This window comes from Sarcophilus harrisii, chromosome 2 (assembly GCF_902635505.1).
Source record: "Sarcophilus harrisii chromosome 2, mSarHar1.11, whole genome shotgun sequence".
Classification (NCBI taxonomy): Eukaryota; Metazoa; Chordata; class Mammalia; order Dasyuromorphia; family Dasyuridae; genus Sarcophilus; species Sarcophilus harrisii.
This window is the reverse complement of record NC_045427.1, coordinates 232387946-232407416: the sequence shown is the minus strand read 5'-3', so window position 1 is coordinate 232407416 and position 19471 is coordinate 232387946. Positions and strand designations below refer to the sequence as shown.

At 37.6% G+C, this 19471-nt stretch overlaps 1 protein-coding gene across 1 annotated transcript; it reads right to left on the bottom strand.

Annotated features, from left to right (window-relative positions):
• Positions 1–1433: 1433 nt before the first annotated feature.
• On the bottom strand, positions 1434–16540 carry FAM210B (family with sequence similarity 210 member B). Its single transcript, XM_031951657.1, has 3 exons — positions 16000–16540; positions 3466–3638; positions 1434–2051 (listed from the first exon to the last, which is right to left on the bottom strand). Exons 1-3 carry the CDS (start codon positions 16219–16221, stop codon positions 1835–1837), a joined length of 612 nt encoding a protein of 203 aa, XP_031807517.1. The 5' UTR covers positions 16222–16540; the 3' UTR covers positions 1434–1834.
• Between the last annotated feature and the right edge of the window lie 2931 nt (positions 16541–19471).

Here is a 19471-nt window from a genome sequence, read left to right as displayed (position 1 = left end):
TGTGGCCAAAAAAAAAAAAAAAAAAAAAAAAAAATACTGTGCATTAATCGATGCAGCTTGGTCCTTCAAGGTATTTTAAAATTCCAGTCCTTCTTCAAGCATCTGAATATTTGAAAGTAGTACAGCAGGTAAAATGGGAATGGAATGAAAGGCTAGAAAGTACAATTTCACTAATTATGCTAATACATTCCCCTTTTGTGGTGACAGGCAAAACCAAGTCTTTAAGGGGGAGTTTGAGGCATCTGCTCTACAAAAGAAAATGTCTAATTCTCAAAGTTTTAAACTATTTAAAAAATTATCCATTTTAGTGGACCTACTTTTAGAACAAGAACAATTCCCTGAAATCCAGAATGCCAAGTATCTATTGCCATTTAAGATCCCTCAGTGCAAGATACATTGTTTTAAAGAAAAGTCATCTAACTCTTCATAATGGTTCTTTCAGCAATAATAAGAGCTAAGGTTTGCAAAATATAAAAATTTATAAATCTAGCAAGCTAATTTTTATATCTAAAGTACAATTTCCCTTCAGAGTCTAAAGTTTTCTCATTATTTGTTTTGTAGATTTCATGGATACTCGTCTTCTTTAGGAGTTTGCTACTATTATATTTTGCAGATGAGGAAACTGAGAGTGAAAAAGCTTAAGTGACTTGACTTGCTCAGGATCATGTAGCTAAGTGTCTAAAGTGGGCTTTGAAATTCAGATGATGACTCATTGTACCACCTAGCTGCAAAATGAGAACTTACCTAAACATTGACAAGAACAACGTTCAAAGCAAATGTCATGGTCAAATTCTCATTTACAACTTTGTGAGGTTGTTTTTCCATTTGGTCATGTATTAATGTTGAAAAGCCCCTGGGACATAAAACTCAAAACTGTTAAAAGTTCAATTCCAGCAAAACCAGATAAGCTTATGATCCCTTTAATTTCAGGGTTTCTATAAACGATGCTCAATGGCCCTATATTGCCATAGCTCCTATTGAAAAAATGCTTTCCTAAGTTTGCCTGAATAAAAAAATGCAATAGCAGCTGGGCCAAGATCCACCAGAAAACTTAATTAAAGGAAGGCAGCATCCTGAAATGTTTACATTCCAAGGTGCTCTGTTGGAAATCAGTGCAAACATTACCAGGAACTGTTTTTTAAATGTTCCAAAACAGAACTAATGAGTGTCACCAAAGTGTGACTGCTAATTTGGATCCTGATTATATGGTGTCAAGCCTCAAATTTGCCTTCATTAATCATAGAAGTGCAGCTGTTCTGCACAAACAATATTCCACATTTATCCACAGGCAATCTGCCAAGTATCAGAGAAGACAGGATTTCTAAAAGTAAGCTTCAATCACTGTTTTTTTGAACTCACTCAGAGATCAGCTGCTTTTCCCTTCTTCAGTCTTGCAGACTCATCAATCTCCTTCCAAAAGCAACATTGAGTTATCTGGTGGTTCTATTTGAGGATTAGGTTTTTTTTTTTTTTTTTTTAAAGTTTTGCTGACATTATAGGAGGTATAAATATTCACTCAATCACAGAATATCAGAATCAGAAAGAAACTCAGAAATCATCTAGTCCAGAAGCCAGAGAGGTGACTTGTTCTGGGTCATAACCTGGGTTCCTGATTTAGCAAAGTCATTGAATCTCAGTCAGGCAGTCTTTGAGTGGGTGTATTTCTTTTATATCAAATTCTTATTATCCAGTGTCAAGTGGAGATTCGTTTTTCAAGTACAGCTGTTTAAAACTAGGGATGGTAATGATACACACACACACACACACACACACACACACACGCAAACAAAATGCTTAAGAGTTAAGACACAAGTTTGTATGTTGTGTTTATGAATCAAGGCTTGCTCCCTGGAGCCTTAAAAAAACCCATCTTCCGAAAGTACCTGACAACTAGTGGCAGAGAAAATAAAGTGATGCTAATCCTTACTGGAGCAAACAGTTTGTGAACAGCGTAAGCCATCACAAATGTACTAGTGCCAGCGACAACTTTAGAATTGTAAAGCGATTCTGCAAAGCCGAGTTTGTAGAGAAAGGAAGTTATGTCCACACCACTGGAAAAAGAAAAAGATAAAAAAATGTAATTATCACAGCAGGGCCCTAAGTCTTTGGGAATTATACTTATTATTAGAAGTTACTTAACTGTGGGAGAAAGAATTTCCTGCAGTGCTAAGTGGTGAGAAGAGCCAGGTGAGCAAAAACTAAGCTAGTCAGCATGAATTCAGTTTATACATATGCTTATGTGAGAGGTGCTTTCATTTTAACAGTATATATGAATAGAGTAAGTTTCCAATATAAAGCACCTTGATTATATTATCCTATTTATGCCCCACAATAACACTCTGAAAAAGAGTGCAGGGATATTATCCGTGCTTATAGTTGAAAAATGTGAGATTCAAATGGAATCTAGATCTTATAGCTACAGACTGGAAGTTAAGAGAAGCATTAGAGAGGAAATATGAGAAAATGCACATCTGGAAATAGAGAGCAAACATCTGGATGGGAGTTGGTTGAGTGGGGGAGTGATGTGGAGCAAGTACACTTGCACTATGTCAAGTCCACATCTGGTAGAAATGTGGGATGCAGAGTAGACTTGGAATCAAAGAACCCAGGTTCAGATTCTGGCTGGTTCTGCTTCCTATGTTGCCCAGGGCCAAATCAACATCTTAGGGTCTCAGTGTTTCCCTTTATAAAAGGAAGGAAATAATTTGGATGACTTCTAAGGCTTCTTCCAACCAATATTGAAGATGGTGATGATAACAGCAGCTTTAATATATGTATATATGTACACACATATATCTTTGAGGTTTGCAAAATACTTTAAATATATTACTTCACTTGATCCTCACAACAACCATGTGAGACAAATGCTATTATAGGCAGTCAATAAGCATTTATTAAGCACTCAGTGTGCAAAGTATTGGGGATATAAAGAAAAGAAAAAGACATGGTCTTTGCCCCTTAAGGAGGTCATATTCTAATAAGGGAAACAGCATGTAACTAATTTTATATATATATATATGTGTGTGTGTATGCTACATATACACACATTGACATATATACATATATATTAAAGAATGATAAATAATATCTAAATAACAAACTTAAATCGTTGGATCCTACATAAGACCTGCCCTCATGTCCATGCTCTTTTTCCTATACTGTGAAAAAATAGTCAAAAGTCACTGGTAGCTTTAAATATTTAAATAACCTGGGGGTGGAAGGGGAAGGGGTGGGTAGAAGTAGGCTTGAGATTTTGGTTGTTACGAAATTCTATTTAGCATCTTCTTTACATTTTATGATCTCAGAGAATTTCCTGGACTAAGAGGTTAAGGAGCTTGTGCAGGGCCTCAGAAGTATGTATGTCAGAGAAGGAAACTTTAACTGATGTCTTCCTGACTGCACAGTTAAGTCACTATCCATTTGTCTCTCTTCCTGATGAAATTCTTAAAGACCAAAGAGCCATACCTTGAAACAACCAAGTAGAATATTCCTAAAGATATTAATGATATCCCAATATGCAAGCAAACAGCCACGGCTCCATATTCTTTAAAAACCTTTCTCAGCTGTTGGTGCTTGCTTTGTTTGCTCTCATCCCCCGTGCTGGCATCTGGGAGTGCTTTCTCTGTTTTCTTTGGATCCTGTATGCAAATAGGAAAAAGATTAGAAATAAAAAAAAATTAGTAATAATATCTGACCCCACATAGAGGGCTTTGGGATGCATTATCTCATTTGATTCTCACAAAAATTCTGAGAAATATCAAAGCAGGAATATTGTGGAAAAACCCTGGACTGAGAATCAGAGAAGATCAAGGTTCTGGTTCCATCTTTACTAATTTAATAGTTTTATCTAACATTTATATAGAACTTACTATGGGTCAGGTACTGTGCTAAGTGCTTTAATAATAATAAAAATAGCTAACATTTATGGGTAAATTATGGTATCTATATTATATTTACATAGTATATACATTTTAAATAGAGCTTACTATGTGCTAGGCATTGTGCTATTTTCCGATTATTATCTTATTTAATCCTCATAACGACCCTGGAAGGTAGGTGCAATTATTAAACTCATTTTACAGATGAGAAAACTGAGGTAAATATAAGTTAAGTGACTTGCCTGGGATCACCCATATAGTAAGTGTCTCAGGCTGCATCTGATGTCAGGTCTTCCTGATTTCAGGGTTAGTACTATATTCACTATGCCACCTGAATCCACCTAGCTTATGGCATGTAACCCACAATTAAAGCTATAAATAAATTTTCCATTTATACCAAAACATTCAGAGAAATACTTTTTTATGGTAGTAAAAATTAGAAACAAAGTAGATATTCATTAAGTGGGAAATGATTAAACAAATTGTGGTATGAGAATGTAATGGGTTATTACTAAGAAATGATTATCTCGGGGGAAAATGGTAAGACTGGCATAAATTGATGGAAAGTCAAAATGTAGAACCAGGAAAATAATATACATAATGTAAGTGAAAAGAACATCCTCCCTCCCAAGCTGAATACTGTGTGGGTATAATGGTCAAGTTTGATTCCTAAAAAAGCCACTTCCTTTCTTCTTTGAAAAATGGGAGATTCAGACCATAGATCACTACAGGATTTGAGAAATTCTCTTCCTACTGCTTTCTTTTTTATTTATCCCAAGGTATAGTTTGATATGGAGAGGAAAGAGAAAGGGATATATTTAAAATTAAAGATGATTGAAAACAAAAGATGCTAACACATTATTGAAGAAAGAATTCTGCTTTATGAATTTATAGTTGGGGCATCCCCAAAAGCCAAGGAAATGGAGAAAATATCAAATTGAGAGATGAAATATAGAATATATTTATTATAAAATATTTATTAAGAGTATACTATGTGTCAGGCACTGTGGATCTCACAACCTAAAGGAAGAGACAAACAAGGAAATCCATATGTACAAATAAGCTATATAGAGTATAAATAAGAAGTATTTGTGATAAAAAGCAATAGAATTAAGAGAAGTTGAGAAAGGCTTTCTGCAGAAAACGGGATTTTAGATGGGAATAGAGGGAAGTGAGGAAGCCAAGAGGAAGAGAAGAGAAGGGAGAACATGCCCAGTGCCAAGAAATGGAGTATCTTGTTCCTGTAGTAACAAGGAGGCCAGCATCACTGAACAGAATTCCTCAAGGAGTGTGAGGAGGGAGAATACTGATATAAAATGTACGAAAACTGTTAAGGTGGCAGGGACTGAGCTATGAAGGGCTTTGAACACCAAACACAGGGTTTTTTATTTGCTTCTGTAGCTGATAGGGAGCCACAGGAGTTTCAGAATTGAATAAGAGGATGATAAAGTCAAACTGTGTTTTAGAAAAGTCATTTTGTCGGTTGAACAGAGGACGGACTGGAGGGGGGAGATGTGACCTAGATCCAGCAGTGGTCTAAGTATGAGGTGAGAACTAGACTAGATTGCCACAGTCAGAGGAAAGAAGGGGCCATATTGGAGAGATGTCACAAAGATAAAATAGGCTTTGAACATGGGGTGGGAGAGAAAGTGAAGAGCAAGAATGCATCCAGTGTGAGCCTGAGGATTTGAGAGGGTGATAACCCCTCACCAGCAACAGCAGCAGCAATACTGTAAAAATAATCAACCTGAACTCTGATCAACAAAATTACCAACCATGACTCCAAAAGACTCATGATGAAACATACTAACCACCATACTGACCACTTTAAAGGAGTCAGAGTGAAGATTAACATTTCCTCCTCTCTCTGTTTCTCTGTCTTTCTGTCTCTCCGTTTGTCTCTCCATCTATCTTTTTCTTGCTAATATAGGAATGTATTTTGTCTGTATTTATTTGTAATAGGTTATTTTGCATTTTCAATGAGTGGTGGAGGTGAAGGTGGGAGGGAGAATTCAGAATTAAAAATAAAACTGAATTTAAAAATTAAAAAAAATTGATAAGTAAAAGATATAGGCTTATTATTGAGAATAATATATCAGTTATCAAAAAAACTTCTTGGAACCCAGCAGGATTGGGGAGTGAGCTGGGGACCAGCTACCATTGCCTACTGCTTCCCTTGTTGCAAGTTAGTCCAGGAGCAGTGTTATTCTTTTAGAATAAGAAAAGATTCCTTTATTCAATGATTCTCAAGAGAATTGGGGGTGCTCCCAAGTGAAACCATCTCCTCCCCCAATACAAAATCTAGAGCAAGCTTTATACTATTAATTCAGTTCTTTATCCCTCCTTTCAAGGCTTGGATTGGTCTAGGTTGGATTTACAATTATAGATAGATCAGTTCACAGTCCAAATTACAATTGGTTGGTTTGCAATCTGAGTTACAATTGGTTAGATTTACAATCCTTTTTATTCATCCATTCCATATGTCAAAAGGCTTGTGCCCTGTCATGTAGTCTATCTGGTGTGGGTTAGTTCAGGCCCTTTTATCAGAAAATTTGTTGTTTAGCTAGTTCCTTGACTCATGTGGTGACTGGCTGGAGATAGTTTAACTTCTCATACTCTTCACACCAGGCAAAACTGGAGGAAATTGAACCTTTCTTGAAATATAGAATTTCTATATATTCCTGATAAATGTAGCCCCAGAGCTGAATACAGGATTAAAGAAACATTAAAAAGTCAACATAATGAGCAATAATAAGAGACTAAACAAGGATAAATTACTTGCATTTTCAAACGGAGAGAAGATACTGGTGTTTCTCAGAACTCTATAGTTATATCAGAGGTCATAATTAGATAGAGGCTGTAGGAGTTGTTCTGCTATGTTTTGATAATCCTAAATGAAAAATGGAAAGTGAGGGGAAGAAACATACAGGAAAGAGAGAAAAAGGAAGAGAAAATATGTAGGAAATTATCATGCATAATTGGAATGCAAAGTAGAAATCTAAACAAAAATTGAGGAAGGGTTGGGTGAATAGGTAATATTTAGATCTCACTCTAACATGAAGTGGTTAAAGAATGGAAGAACACACACACACACACACACACACACACACACACACACACACACACACACACAATTGAATATAGAAATCCATTTAACTCCAGAAGGAAATAGAAGAAAAATAGGAGATGAAAAAGGAGGAAATAAGGAGAAGGGTAAACTAAGGGAAAGATTAATTCTAAGCAAAACAAACAAATCTGCTTTATAAAGAGGGGAAGGAAACAAATAGAAAGAAAAATCAAGATAATAGACAATCAATAATCATAACAATGAATGTGAATGGGCTGAATGAACCCAGTGGTTTATAAAAAACACTTGACATAAAAAGAAGTACACAAAGTTAAAATAAGGAGAAAAATCTGTCCTGCTTCAGCTGAAGTAGAAAAAGATAAGGATAACAAGCATGATCTTAGATTAAAAAAAACCCAGTAAAACCAGACTGAATTAAAAGGGAAAAAACTACATTTTACTAAAAAGTAACAGATAAAGAATTAATACCAATATTAGATGTATACATGTCAAGTGGCATAACATTTAAATACTTTTAAAAACTAAATTATATGGAGAAATAGACAACAAAACTGTTATAATGAGAGTCCCAGGTATAAATATAATTAAAAAAAGTTAATAAATTGAAAACAATTTTTATAATTTTGACAGACCCTTGGAGATTAATGAATAAGAATAAAAAGAAGCATACACATGTTTTAGATATGCAAGACGCTTAAAAAACTGACCTCTTATTTGGTCATAAAAGCTTCACAAATAAATGTGGAAAAGAAGAAATATTAAATATATCTTTTGTGTATCACAATATTATAAAAATTATATTTTAAAAAGGCTATTAAAATTAAATGAATAATAAATAACAATCCTAAAAATGGGTTAGCTAAAGAACAATTTCAACAACTAATCATTTTATTAAGGATAATAGGAATGAAAAAACATAAAAATTTAAGGATGAAGCTAAAGTAAAATTCTAAGGTGAAAATTTATATCTCAGAAAAGTTATCATACAAATTTAATATCAAAACAAAAGTTCTGATAATCAAAGAAGACACTAATAAAATTGAAATTAAAAAAAATAAGACTCAATGAATTTAAAAACTAAAAATAGCTTGTTTTTTGAAGGCTTTTCCCCACTCCTACTCTCAAATAGATAAAACATTAGATAACTTGATTTTTTTAAAAAAGGGAAAAAACAAATTACTAGTATCAAATATTTTAAAAGTACACAATGAAAACATTTATCAAGAACTATTTCACCAAATTTATTTTTCAATAAAACTGACAATTAAATGAGATGGATGAATATTTACAAAAATATAAATGCCCAACTTAACAAAACAAGATGCTATCACAGAAAATGAACTTGAACAAGCCATAAATGAACCCTCAAAGTAAAAAAAAACAAAAACAAAAAACCAACCAAAAAACCAAAACCAAAAAGTCCTTCAAGTCCAGATGGATTTAGAAGGGAATTCTATCAAACCTTTAAAGAATAAGTATTTGATTTGGAAAAACCAATTTCAAATTCCTTCTATGATATAAATATGGTCTGAATATATAAACTGGGGAGAGTCAAAACAGAGAAAGAAAACAATAGACCAATATCCCTAATGAATAATCAATGAAAATAAAAAAATATATATTATTAATTATCATATAATGGATTACATAACATTTAGTTTTCTTTGATTATCCATCGTACACATACATGTGTATATATATATATGTAGTTATACATACATACACATACACACATACATAAATACATACATATACAAATCTATATATAAAAGCAAGGAGTGGAGCTAAGAAGGATGAGGTCTTAGTTTTATTTCCATTAAACAAGATGATCAAATGTTATAGACATTTGGATATTTATATTACTTTCCCCTCCCCAGAGTGCTTCCTGGCATTTCATCTCCTTTCTCCATGCTTTTGCAGACAGTGGTCTCCCAAGCCTAGAATGAGTCCACTCTTCACCTCTACTTCTCAGAATCTAAAACTTCTTATAAGATTCCACTTGGGTGCCATCTCCCAATTCCCTTAGCTGTTAGTGCTTTCTCTTTTTTGACATTACTGTTTTACAAGATGTAGCTCAAATGAGATGATAAGCTCCTGTTTTTTTTTTTAATAACCCTAGCATTTAGCACAGTGGCACAGCAGGTGTTTAATGAAATGAGTTATTATAGTCTTGTAGAATTTCTGGGTAAAAAAAGATTATAGAGCATGAAGTATGTATAAATCAAGATGGTGGAAAGGATGACTGTTGTGCAAATGATCTAGACATGCCTTCTCTCTTAGTTGTGTTTGAAGAAAAATGTCTGCTTCCTCATCTACAAACTTTGCATGGACCAATTAATTTGGCATTTTGATGGGAGGAAAGGGGATAGAGCTAGATATTTGTCCTATACCATATATACTATATACATCTCACATACCTTTCAAGTACCTAATGAACTGTCCTGCTTTTTAGCCTTCTTGGGCTGTATTAGAGTGTATATAGAGTGATTTTTTTTTTGTGATATCTCCATTTGGAGTTTCCTTCCTTTCCTCCCTCCCTCTCCTCTTTCCTTTCCTTCCTTCTCTTTTTTCCCTTATTATTTCCCTTTCTCCTTTCTTTCCTCCTTCCCTTCCTCCTTCTCTCCTTCCTTTCCTTCTTCCTTCTTGCCTTTAGTTTTATTAAACCTTTTTATTTTCAAAACATATGCATGGATAGTTTTCAACATTTATCCTTGCAAAACTTTCTGTTTCCCCCATTCCCTCCCTTAGACGGTATGTAATCCAATATATGTTAAACACGTGCAGTTCTTCTATACATATTTCCACAAATATCATGCAGTACAAGAAAAATCAAATTAAAAAGGAAAAAACGGGAAAGAAAACAAAATGCAAGCAAACAACAACAAAAAGAGTGAAAATGCTATGTTGTGGTCCACACTCAGTGCCCACAGGCCTCTCTTTGGGTGTAGATGGCTGTCTTTATCACTGCACAATTAGAACTGGTTTGAACCATCTCATTGATCTTCTTCTTGTTGCTCTGTACAATGATCTCCTGGTTCTTCTCATTTCACTCAGCATCAGTTTATGTAAGTCTCTCCAGCCTCTCTGAAATCATCTTGCTGGTCATTTCTTACAGAATAATATTGCACAACATTCATATACTACAACTTATTCAGCCATTCTCCAACTGATGGCCATCCATTCAGTTTCCAGTTTCTATCCACCACAAAGAAGGCTACCACAAACATTTTGCCCAAGTGGGTCCCTTTCTCTTTATGATCTCTTTGAGATACAAGTGAGATATTCTTTCAATTCCTTAGCTAGCCTTTAATTACTGAATAAGTGTTGTCTCAGACAAACTGAGACCCAGAAAAGACTTTAGCTTAAAAAGGCCAAAGTTTCCCACATATCTAAGATCACTTTCAGTCATCCTAATCCATATTTAGCCACTGGACCTAGATGGCTCTGGAGGAGTGCAATTGATGACTTTGTCCATCACTCCCTCACTTAAATCCAATTCATTTGCAAGTCAAGATATCATCCTTCAGAAATTATTAATTGTCATCAAGAATTAAGGATCAATAACAATACCAACTCCATCACCAAAAGTATCAAAGACCCTATCTGTCCCTAATATGTGATTTCCTAATCTTCTATTTGAGTTTGATAACACTGGTCTCTACATTATTTTCAGTTCTTTATTTCATTCCTTTTTCTTACCCCCTCTCCTCCTTCCCTATTGCTTCTGACTTACTCTAGCCTCCATTTATGCTTCCAGACTATGATTTAAGGAGGGAGCAGCCTGAGAGTAAAGGGTCTCAGGTACATATTATGACAGTTTATGTACTCACACGCTTTACTCCAGAATAAGAATTGTCAAAATTTCTGAAAAGAAAATTCTTTAGCAGGAACCACTTCTGTCTTCATTATAGTCTCATAGTGCCCAGATTGAGTACAGAGTGTTTTATAATTTATATTTGAGTCACCAGGCACAGTGCCTAACATATAGGCTCTTAAGAAATAACTTGATCACTTGATCGACTATTGTTAAGCAATGAATCAGAATTTGGGGACTTCAAAGGATCTTAAACACCATCTAACCAAATCTTTTAACAGGAGAAAACAGACCTACAACAATAAAAGGTATCAATAATGGCTAGAAAATGGCAAAGCTTCTGGGCCTAGAACCTAGCAACCAGTAGGTGATCCAAAGAGTACCTGATAATGGTGGAAGACAAAAATATTATCACAGGGGTAGGTTTTAATAATATATGTTTTGTGTGAATAATTAGGAGTATGTGAGATATGAACAGTTAACAGAGCAACAGCAATGGTGGGAATAAAAGTATTCTGAGTCCAGAACTACTGAGTCTCTCATAATTCACAACTCTCCATTATGTTCCAGTCTTGGATAGTATCAACTAAACTTTTTACCATATATTTTAAATTCTAAATCAGGCTATGTTAAAGAGAAGTTGTGTTATTCACCTTAAAGTTCATACAAAAGGGGATTTCATTTCTTTAGGGGATGGTGCAAAATGCAATAGGAGTGAGTTAAATGACAAGTTATGCTAACACAGAAGATAGTTTCAGAATAGAGTCTCCTGTCTTAATGAAGATAAGGGCCATTTTTCTTCTGAGTCTGCTTAAATGAAGGGAAGATATATCAAAGGTTTCTCTGTTGGTAAAGAAACATGCTAAAATAGATCTCCCAAAAGAATCAAAACTTGGATCCCTTTTTCTTTTTCAATAGTATTTTATTTTTCCAAATGCATGTAAAAATAGTTTTCAACATCCACTTTTGTAAGACTTTGTGTTCCAAATTTTCTCTCTCCCTTACCTTTCCTCTTTCCAAGACAGCAATCTGAAATAGTTTAAACATGTACAATCCTTTTACATATATACATATATTTCCACATTTGTCATGTTGTACAAGAAAAATCAGACAAAAATATTTCAATCTACATTTAGTCTCCACAATTCTCTTTCTAGATGAGGATGGTATTTTCCATCCCAAATCTATTGGAATTTCGACTACTTTTTCTTAAGAATTCTTTTAGTACTTTGCTATAGATGCCAAAGTAGAATTTAATTAAACTAATTAAAATTAAACTGTCCCTCCATTCCAAAATTCACTCTGCAGTTTAATTTGAGGACATTTCAAATATAATGTACTAATGTCAATATAGGATGCCTTCTAACATACCACATTTCTCAAAAAAGACCTTGAAAAAGAAAGCCATGCATATATACCTATACACAGCAAAAAAAAAAAGTCATACCCATTTTAGTCATACAATTTTTATAAAAGTTAGATTTCTGGAGAAAAGTGCTAACATGATATTTAGGGCACCAAAGACTTTTTCTTCCTTTGATATTTCACTATAGAATTGACACAATTTTGATACATGATGTTCTGGTTATCCCAAGGGATTGTTATTTCAGTCCCTACAAATCAAGAGCAAGGCTTTTAAAATTCAAGAAGGATGACAGACAACTTGATGGTTTACAGCAGGGGTTCTTAACCTTTTTTTGTATGTAAGGGACCTCTGTGATTATTTGATGAAAACCAAAGACATTTTATTGGAATAATTTTTATTTTTAACTCTGGGAAATCCTGGATTTTATTTAAAGATGAATGAAAATAGAAATGTTATCTTTTTTCCTTACCTAAATCCATGGACCCTCTAAAAATCTATTTATAGCTTCCCAGGGAATACAAAAAGCCCTCAGGTTAAGAAACTCTGATTTTGAGGAAAGAGATTTTTTAAAAATCCTATTTATTTTTCCTCTTCAATCTTCTAATAGGCATTTAATATTGGCAAAGACAGAACGTTAGATGGTATTCATTACAATAGAGTTGTTTAGTCTATTTTTTTCCTCTTACATTTTATGCAATTTTTCTCAGGACCAAACAAAAACTATATAAGGCAAACAACATTTAGAATTTAGATGAAATTAACTCTGTATTCTCTCAATTCCTTATTACTTCAAACTTGGTTTCCAAAGCTTTGTTTAAACTAATTATTCATTCATTGAACTGAATACATGTCAGGTCTTATGCTAAAGTTAGACTTTGTGCCATTATCCTGTGTTAGATATCTGGAGAGAATCTATCTGGAAATACAATTTGTTCAGCATCAGGGCTTAAAATTGGAAGAAACTTCAGAGGTCATCTAGTCCAATATCCTCATCTTAGAGCTGAGCAAATGGGCGTAGGAAACTTAAAATGACTTGTTTAGAAATATATAGGTACTAAGTAGAAGAATCAGGATCAAATCTAGATACCAAGTCTAAAAAAGCAACTCTCCCCCCTTGTCTCACACTTCTCTACTCCTGTTTAGAAACTAAAAGGAAGCACTAGGGGGTGTGGAGCATTCTCCCCATCTCCTTCTGTTATTCCACAGCTCTAAGATGGGCAAAGATATTCTGAGAAGTAGCTGCATTGGGGAGTTGGATTTTGTGATGTAAAACAAACAGATCAGTTTTCCCTTGCAGGAGGTGCAAGAGTTGGAGGAAGGATGAGAAGGCTGGGTAACCATCACAGTAGCCATGCTAATGCACAGGGAGAAGCTGAAAAGACCTCCCAGTGCACATGTGCCCAAAGGTCTCTTATTCAGCAGCCATAGTGAGGGTAGTTTCAGGATAGGGAAAGTACTAACAACAATTTCTAATAATATTTATAAAGTATGTTAACATCTAGAAAGTCCTTTAAACACATCATTTAATATGGGCCTTAGGACAACTCCATACAGTGGAAACTGGGGATCAGAGAGGATAAGGGTCTTTCTTGTGATCATACAGCTAGGAATCATCAGCAATGGGATTTGAATCCAAGTCTGGCTCCGTTCTCATTATATTATGTCTCCCCCACTTCCCTGATTAAGAGTATAGCAGCTGCTCTGGCTCTGCTGGGAGTGTGTTTTTGGAGATCTGACTCAATTCCTTGATTTCATTCATATCCCAGACAGGCACTCTTCAGTATGGACTCTATATTCTGTATTTACTAGTTAAAGCTCTTTTTCTCTTCTAAATAAAGGGAAGATTTGTTTTATATGTCTGAGAGAGTCAGTCGCAAAGTGGATGGGGGTTGTGCAGAGAGAAAGAAAAAAAAAAGGCGGTAGGAAGATGGGGGAAGGGAGGGGAGACAGAGGGAAGGACAGAGGGAGGGAGAAAGAGAGAAGGGAGGAGAGAAAGAGAGATCAAGAAAGACAAAGAGAGAGTGAAAAAGAGAGAGGGAGAAGAAAGAGGGAGAGAGAAAGGGAGAGGGGGAGAGAGAGAGGGGGAGAGAGAAAGGAAAAGGAAGAGGGAGAGAACATACCAGGGAGCTGTATTATCTAGAGCCAAATCTCTCTGTCACAGCCCTCTCAAATGTCCAGGGCTTCAGAGATAGGCAGGTGTTATCAGGAACTTTCAGGCTCTCATTTATCCTTCCCCCCTTTTTCTACATAAGTAGGGAATGTACAGATGGGAAATGAACAACTTAAAAACACTTACTCTGTGTTCCCAACAGTTTGTTCTGAAATCAAGGACAGTATCTCATGAAAGTTTCAAAACAAGCTCTTTTCCCTTTGGTTCCCCACACAAAAAATAATGATTCTTTGAGGTTGATTAGATACCAAAAGCCCTTTTCAACTCAAATTCTGGCAGGTGGATCCATTCCAATAGTAGGCCTGGGGGTTCAGAGCAGACCACAGGGTCATTAGCACAGTCTGTTCAGTTTGTGTATCAGAAGAAGGCATAGCAGAGAATTTAGTTGAGGACTGGAACTAAAACACAGATTTCCTGACTCAGAAGGTAATTCTGGGCAAGCGTTTACTATTCCCATGCTCTGTTCTGAAAGATCTCAGAATCAGTGAAGAGGAGAACAATACTATTATACATTTATTGATACAGTGTTTTAAAGTCTACAAAATACTTTTCTCAAAATAACCCCATGAGATAGGAAGTAAAAGTAAAAAGTAAAATATTACTGTGACTGTAGAGGAAGAAATTGAAGGTCTCAGAAAATAAATCACTTATTCAGGTGTTAAACAGCGGATAAGTGGAAAGTGTTGAAACTCCCCCCCCCCCTTTTTTTTTTCCCGGCTTTCTCCTGATTAGGAACTTTTACTCTTAATCTTTCCATGACCCTTAGTTGAATTCTGTCTGATGCCTTCCTTGATCCTGACCCTGACTAGGGACTCCCTCCATCTCTCCTTCATATTTATCTCATTTTTTTTTTATATCAAAAGTTATTTGGATCCTGATGAGGCCTCCACTATATTAGCTCCAAAAGAACAGGGTCTGAGGTGAAATCTTTTAATGAGGCATCTAATGCATAGAGAAGGGAAGACACTTGATGATGTCACTTAACTGTTTCCCTCAGTTTCCTCAATCATAAAATGGGGGTAAATAACAACCTAATTACTAGCTGACTGGCACGGCTGATGTGAAAAAATCAGTAAAGTGCCACCGGCACTAGATTCCCTTCTCCTTAAAGTACTAAGAACATAGTAAGGGCCTAATAAATACAAGTTTAAAGGCATTGGCTTTTTAAGTCCAGTGCTTTTTTTTTTAACCATAGGCTTTGAACAGTCCCCCCCGAAGAGTCGACCCCCTACCCTTTCCTTCAGAGGCAGCTATATAGAGCAAGGATAGAGGGAAGAGTCTGGAATCAAGAGAATGCCAATTGTAAGTCAACTTTAGAAACCCAGTTAGCTGTGTGATCCTGAGCAAGTTATTATATTGTCTTCCTCAGTTGCCTCATCTGTAAAATGTGAACAACAGTCCCTACCTCACGGGGGTGTTGTGGGAACCAATAATACATGCTAACTTCTTTCTTTCCTTTCCTCGGTTCCGTCCCCAAACAGCGGATACAAGGTAGCACAAGATGTTGCCTCTCTCTCGCGTCCCTAAGCAGTGAAGGGCGGGGAAGAGGGAAGCGGGGAGCGGGGATGTGCAAGCCCCTCCGGAGGCGCCGGAGGGATGGAGAGGGGCCGGGCGCACAGACGGACTTCTGCGGGGGGAGGGAACGGAGAGGGCCCGCGCGCCTGGGACAGGCGAGGGTCTCACCTGGGGGCCGGGGGGGCTGCCGCTGCCGCCGCCAATGCTGCTCCGGCCGCCCCCGGTTCCGAGAAGGCTTCTCTGAGCGTGCCCCGGGCTAGGCCCGAGCGGGAGCGGGAAGCGCGGGGCCGGGGGGGCGGCGGCCCCGAGAGGGCTGACCAGCAGGCGCCCCAGGCGGAGTCGAAGCCCGGCGGCCCCCCGGCCCGCGACCACCGCCAGCAGCCAGACCATGGTGTGCGCCCGCAGGGTCAGGGCGAGCCGGAGAGTTAGGGGCCCACCTCCTGCCCAGCTCCGCTCCGCCCCGTCACTCTGGGCCCTTTCTCTCCTTTTCCCTCCCGGGAACCGGGCCGAGGGGTGGTTCCCAGCAGTCCCCTCCTCCCCCTTAAAGAGACCGTGCCTTCTCCGGCTCACTGGGTTGGGGGTAAACGCAGGAGGCCTTGGGGGCCCGCGCGGGCTGAGCAAGGTCCCTCCGCAGAGACTTAGCAACTTTCAAAATGGGTAGTCTTGGACGGAGGTGAGGAGAACGGGACTCTCTTCATGGAGCCTTAGGACTAGAACAATGCCAGGTGGGGCGCAAAGAACCCCCAGCTTTGGCTGTGTGTCCGATCTTGTCTGACCCAATTGGGGTTCTCTTGGCAAAAATCCTGGCGCTTTCCCTTCTCCCCCCCATTAAGCAATTGGGGAGCCTGGGCTGGCAGAAATCCGGTGACGTGTCCAGGATCACACAGTCAGGACATGTCTGAGGCCAGATTTAAACGCCGGAAGAGGAGCTTCCCTGGCTCCAGCCCCAGACCGAGTTTTATCCGGTCAGGCACGTCTCAACTTTCTGTCCCCGTTTCCTTTTCTGTAGGGTGGGGGGGAGGAACGGGGATAGAGGTCCCTTCTGTATCTACACTCTGTGGCCTTAAAGTCGGAGGTCTGGGGGTGGAAGGAACCTGAGAGTCTTATCTTCTCCAAAACGTTCATTTTGCTGATCCACTGATCACACTGAGAGTAAGCATCAGGGCTGGCCTTCAAACTCAATCAGGACTCGTGACTTCCAAACTCAGTACTTTTTAAAATAATTATACTGTGTTTGTCACCCGAAAGAAATTCGGAAGGCACGAGTTCAAATTCCGTGGAATCCCTGGCCAGCTGTGTGATCCTGGGCAAGTCACTTAATTTCTCTTTGCCCCAGTTGCCTCATCTGTAAAATGGTGATAATAATATCACCAACTTTCCAAAATTGTCATCAAATGAGATGATACACTGCTTGGCATATAGTAAACACCATATAAATGTTAGATTATTATTATCATTTTAAGGCATTTAGAATTGATGAAACTTAAATTCAACACCAATTTTATAAAAGTATGTTTCTTCTTTTCTTCTCCACACACTGGCAGATTGTGTTCTCAAATGAGTTACTTCTATTCCCCTTATGGTCCTACTGGTAATTCTAGCTGTGGTGGATTATTATTTATCATTTAAAAAAAATTTAATAGCCTTTTATTTACAGGTTATATGTATGGGTAACTTTACAGCATTGACAATTGCCAAACTTATTGTTCCAATTTTTCCCTTCTTATCCTCCACCCTCTCCCCCAGATGGCAGGATGACCAGCAGATGTTAAATATATTAAAATTATTTATCATTTGTTAATGTTGGTTTAAATTTAGATATATGAAGCTAGAAAATTGTCTGACCCAAAAAGTTTACTGTAGAGATCAAGTGGACCTCAGAAATCTCCAGGGAAGCCAGATGGTTGTAAAGAATACTTACATGCCACTTTCTAGCCACATAAAGCCAGATTCAAACAATAGTAATAAGTGATAAATAATCCACATCATACACTAGCTTGTAAACTATAATCATTCTTGTTAAGCCATGTCTGATTTTTTGTGTCTTTACTTTCGCAAAAAGTCAGGCGTTTTCTTGGCAAAGATACTGGAGTGCTTTGTCATTTCCTTCTCCAGGTCCCCATTTAGCACTTGAGGAAACTGAGGTAAGCAGAAGTTAAGTCTCTTTGCCCAAGGTTACCCAGCTAATAAATGTCTGAGACTTAGTTTGAGCTCAGGTGCTATTGACTTCATGCCCAGCCACCTAACTGCTACCATCAGTCTATTTCCTCTTAGCAACCAACCAACCGACTCAATTCTTTAGCAAAAAAAAAAAAGTTTATTCAAATTATAGTAAACATAGTAATTACAAAGTATTTCCCCCACTCCCCAAACTGGGAACACATTTTCCCTCAAATAAGCAAGAATCTGTTGGGGTCAAGATTATATTGTGAGGAACAAATGTAGGGAACTTTCAAGGCTGAGGCAGTTGAACTCCAGTATTATTTCTTTTTTCTGAAGGGATTCACGATATTTCCCATTGTCCCAGAGTGGGTGAAAGATGAATAAGTACACTCCTCTTTTTAGTACTGTTATGCCAAAGTCCCCTTTTAATGGGGTGACCAGTTCCCCCAATTGTCCTATTTTGTAATTCTGCTTTAGGTTATAACCGTCCCCTCTTAATGTTTGAGATAAAGGTTTTATAGACATTCCTTAATGTTTGACAAGATAAAGGTTTATCCATTTCAGATGTCATTAGAATATCAGTAATGTCATTGTCCTTGTTATTCCATAAAAAGCTTGCTGCCCCGAATTCAGGGCTAGACTCTTTGAGATGAGAGTCTCGTCTAGCCCTGGGATCAACATGGATCCATTGGTCCCAGTATCTCTCTCCATTTAATAAATCATTGAATTGGTCTCTAATCTCTGTCTTGCTCAGTTTCTTCGGCATTACAGTACCTCTTTTGGATAAGTCAGTATGCTGCTGTTTTGGCTCAAACGGGTTGCTTGGCTCCTCATTGGGTTGGGCTACTAGTGGGCTTTGCCACTGGAGCAGCTGCTGCCAGAAAGGACTGGGCTAGTTATGTGATTTAACCTATTCTACTCCCTGAGCTCAGTTTTTAATGAATGTAGTTGAGTGCTCAGAGATATTGAGGAAAGACTAGTACCTCTGGTGTGAGAGTTGCAGAGCTTTTTTCAGGACTGCTTTCTGCCTTTGGTGTTTACTTGCTACCCAACTCTCACCTGTGGCTGTAAGAAGCTGTCACATGTGCAGCAGCCACACCCAATAACCATTTTGGCAGACAGGCTAAACTAGTTTGAGGGGCCTTAAGCCCATTAGTTTGTTGGGGAAAAGTATCTACTCAAACATGTGAAGACTTCCCTAGTGCAACAGGCCGATGTGCACAATTTGTTCCAATGGATTGTGAAGCAGTGGAAGCAGGTGCTGTGGAGCTTGGTTAGACATAGAGGATGCGAAAGAATTCCAAGTCATTGCCAGATGTCTGACTTGGGCAACTCTAAGTCAGACTTAGATATGACTTAAATCCAGTTTAGCACAAGTCAAAAGATGTAGCTCATAACATTTCACCATTTTTACCCACTTCAAAGTCCTGTGGTGATGGGCAAGTGAAAAAGCAGCAAACGTGGATACAATATCTGT

Coding starts and splice junctions, on each gene's coding strand:
- FAM210B (XM_031951657.1), bottom strand. CDS start 16,221: ATGGTCTGGCTGCTGGCGGTGGTCGCGGGCCGGGGGGCCGCCGGGCTT. Junction 3,639..15,999: donor GCAGCCCCCCCGGCCCCCAG/GTGAGACCCTCG, acceptor ATTTGCATACAG/GATCCAAAGAAAACAGAGAA. Junction 2,052..3,465: donor TTCTACTTGGTTGTTTCAAG/GTATGGCTCTTT, acceptor TTCTTTTTCCAG/TGGTGTGGACATAACTTCCT.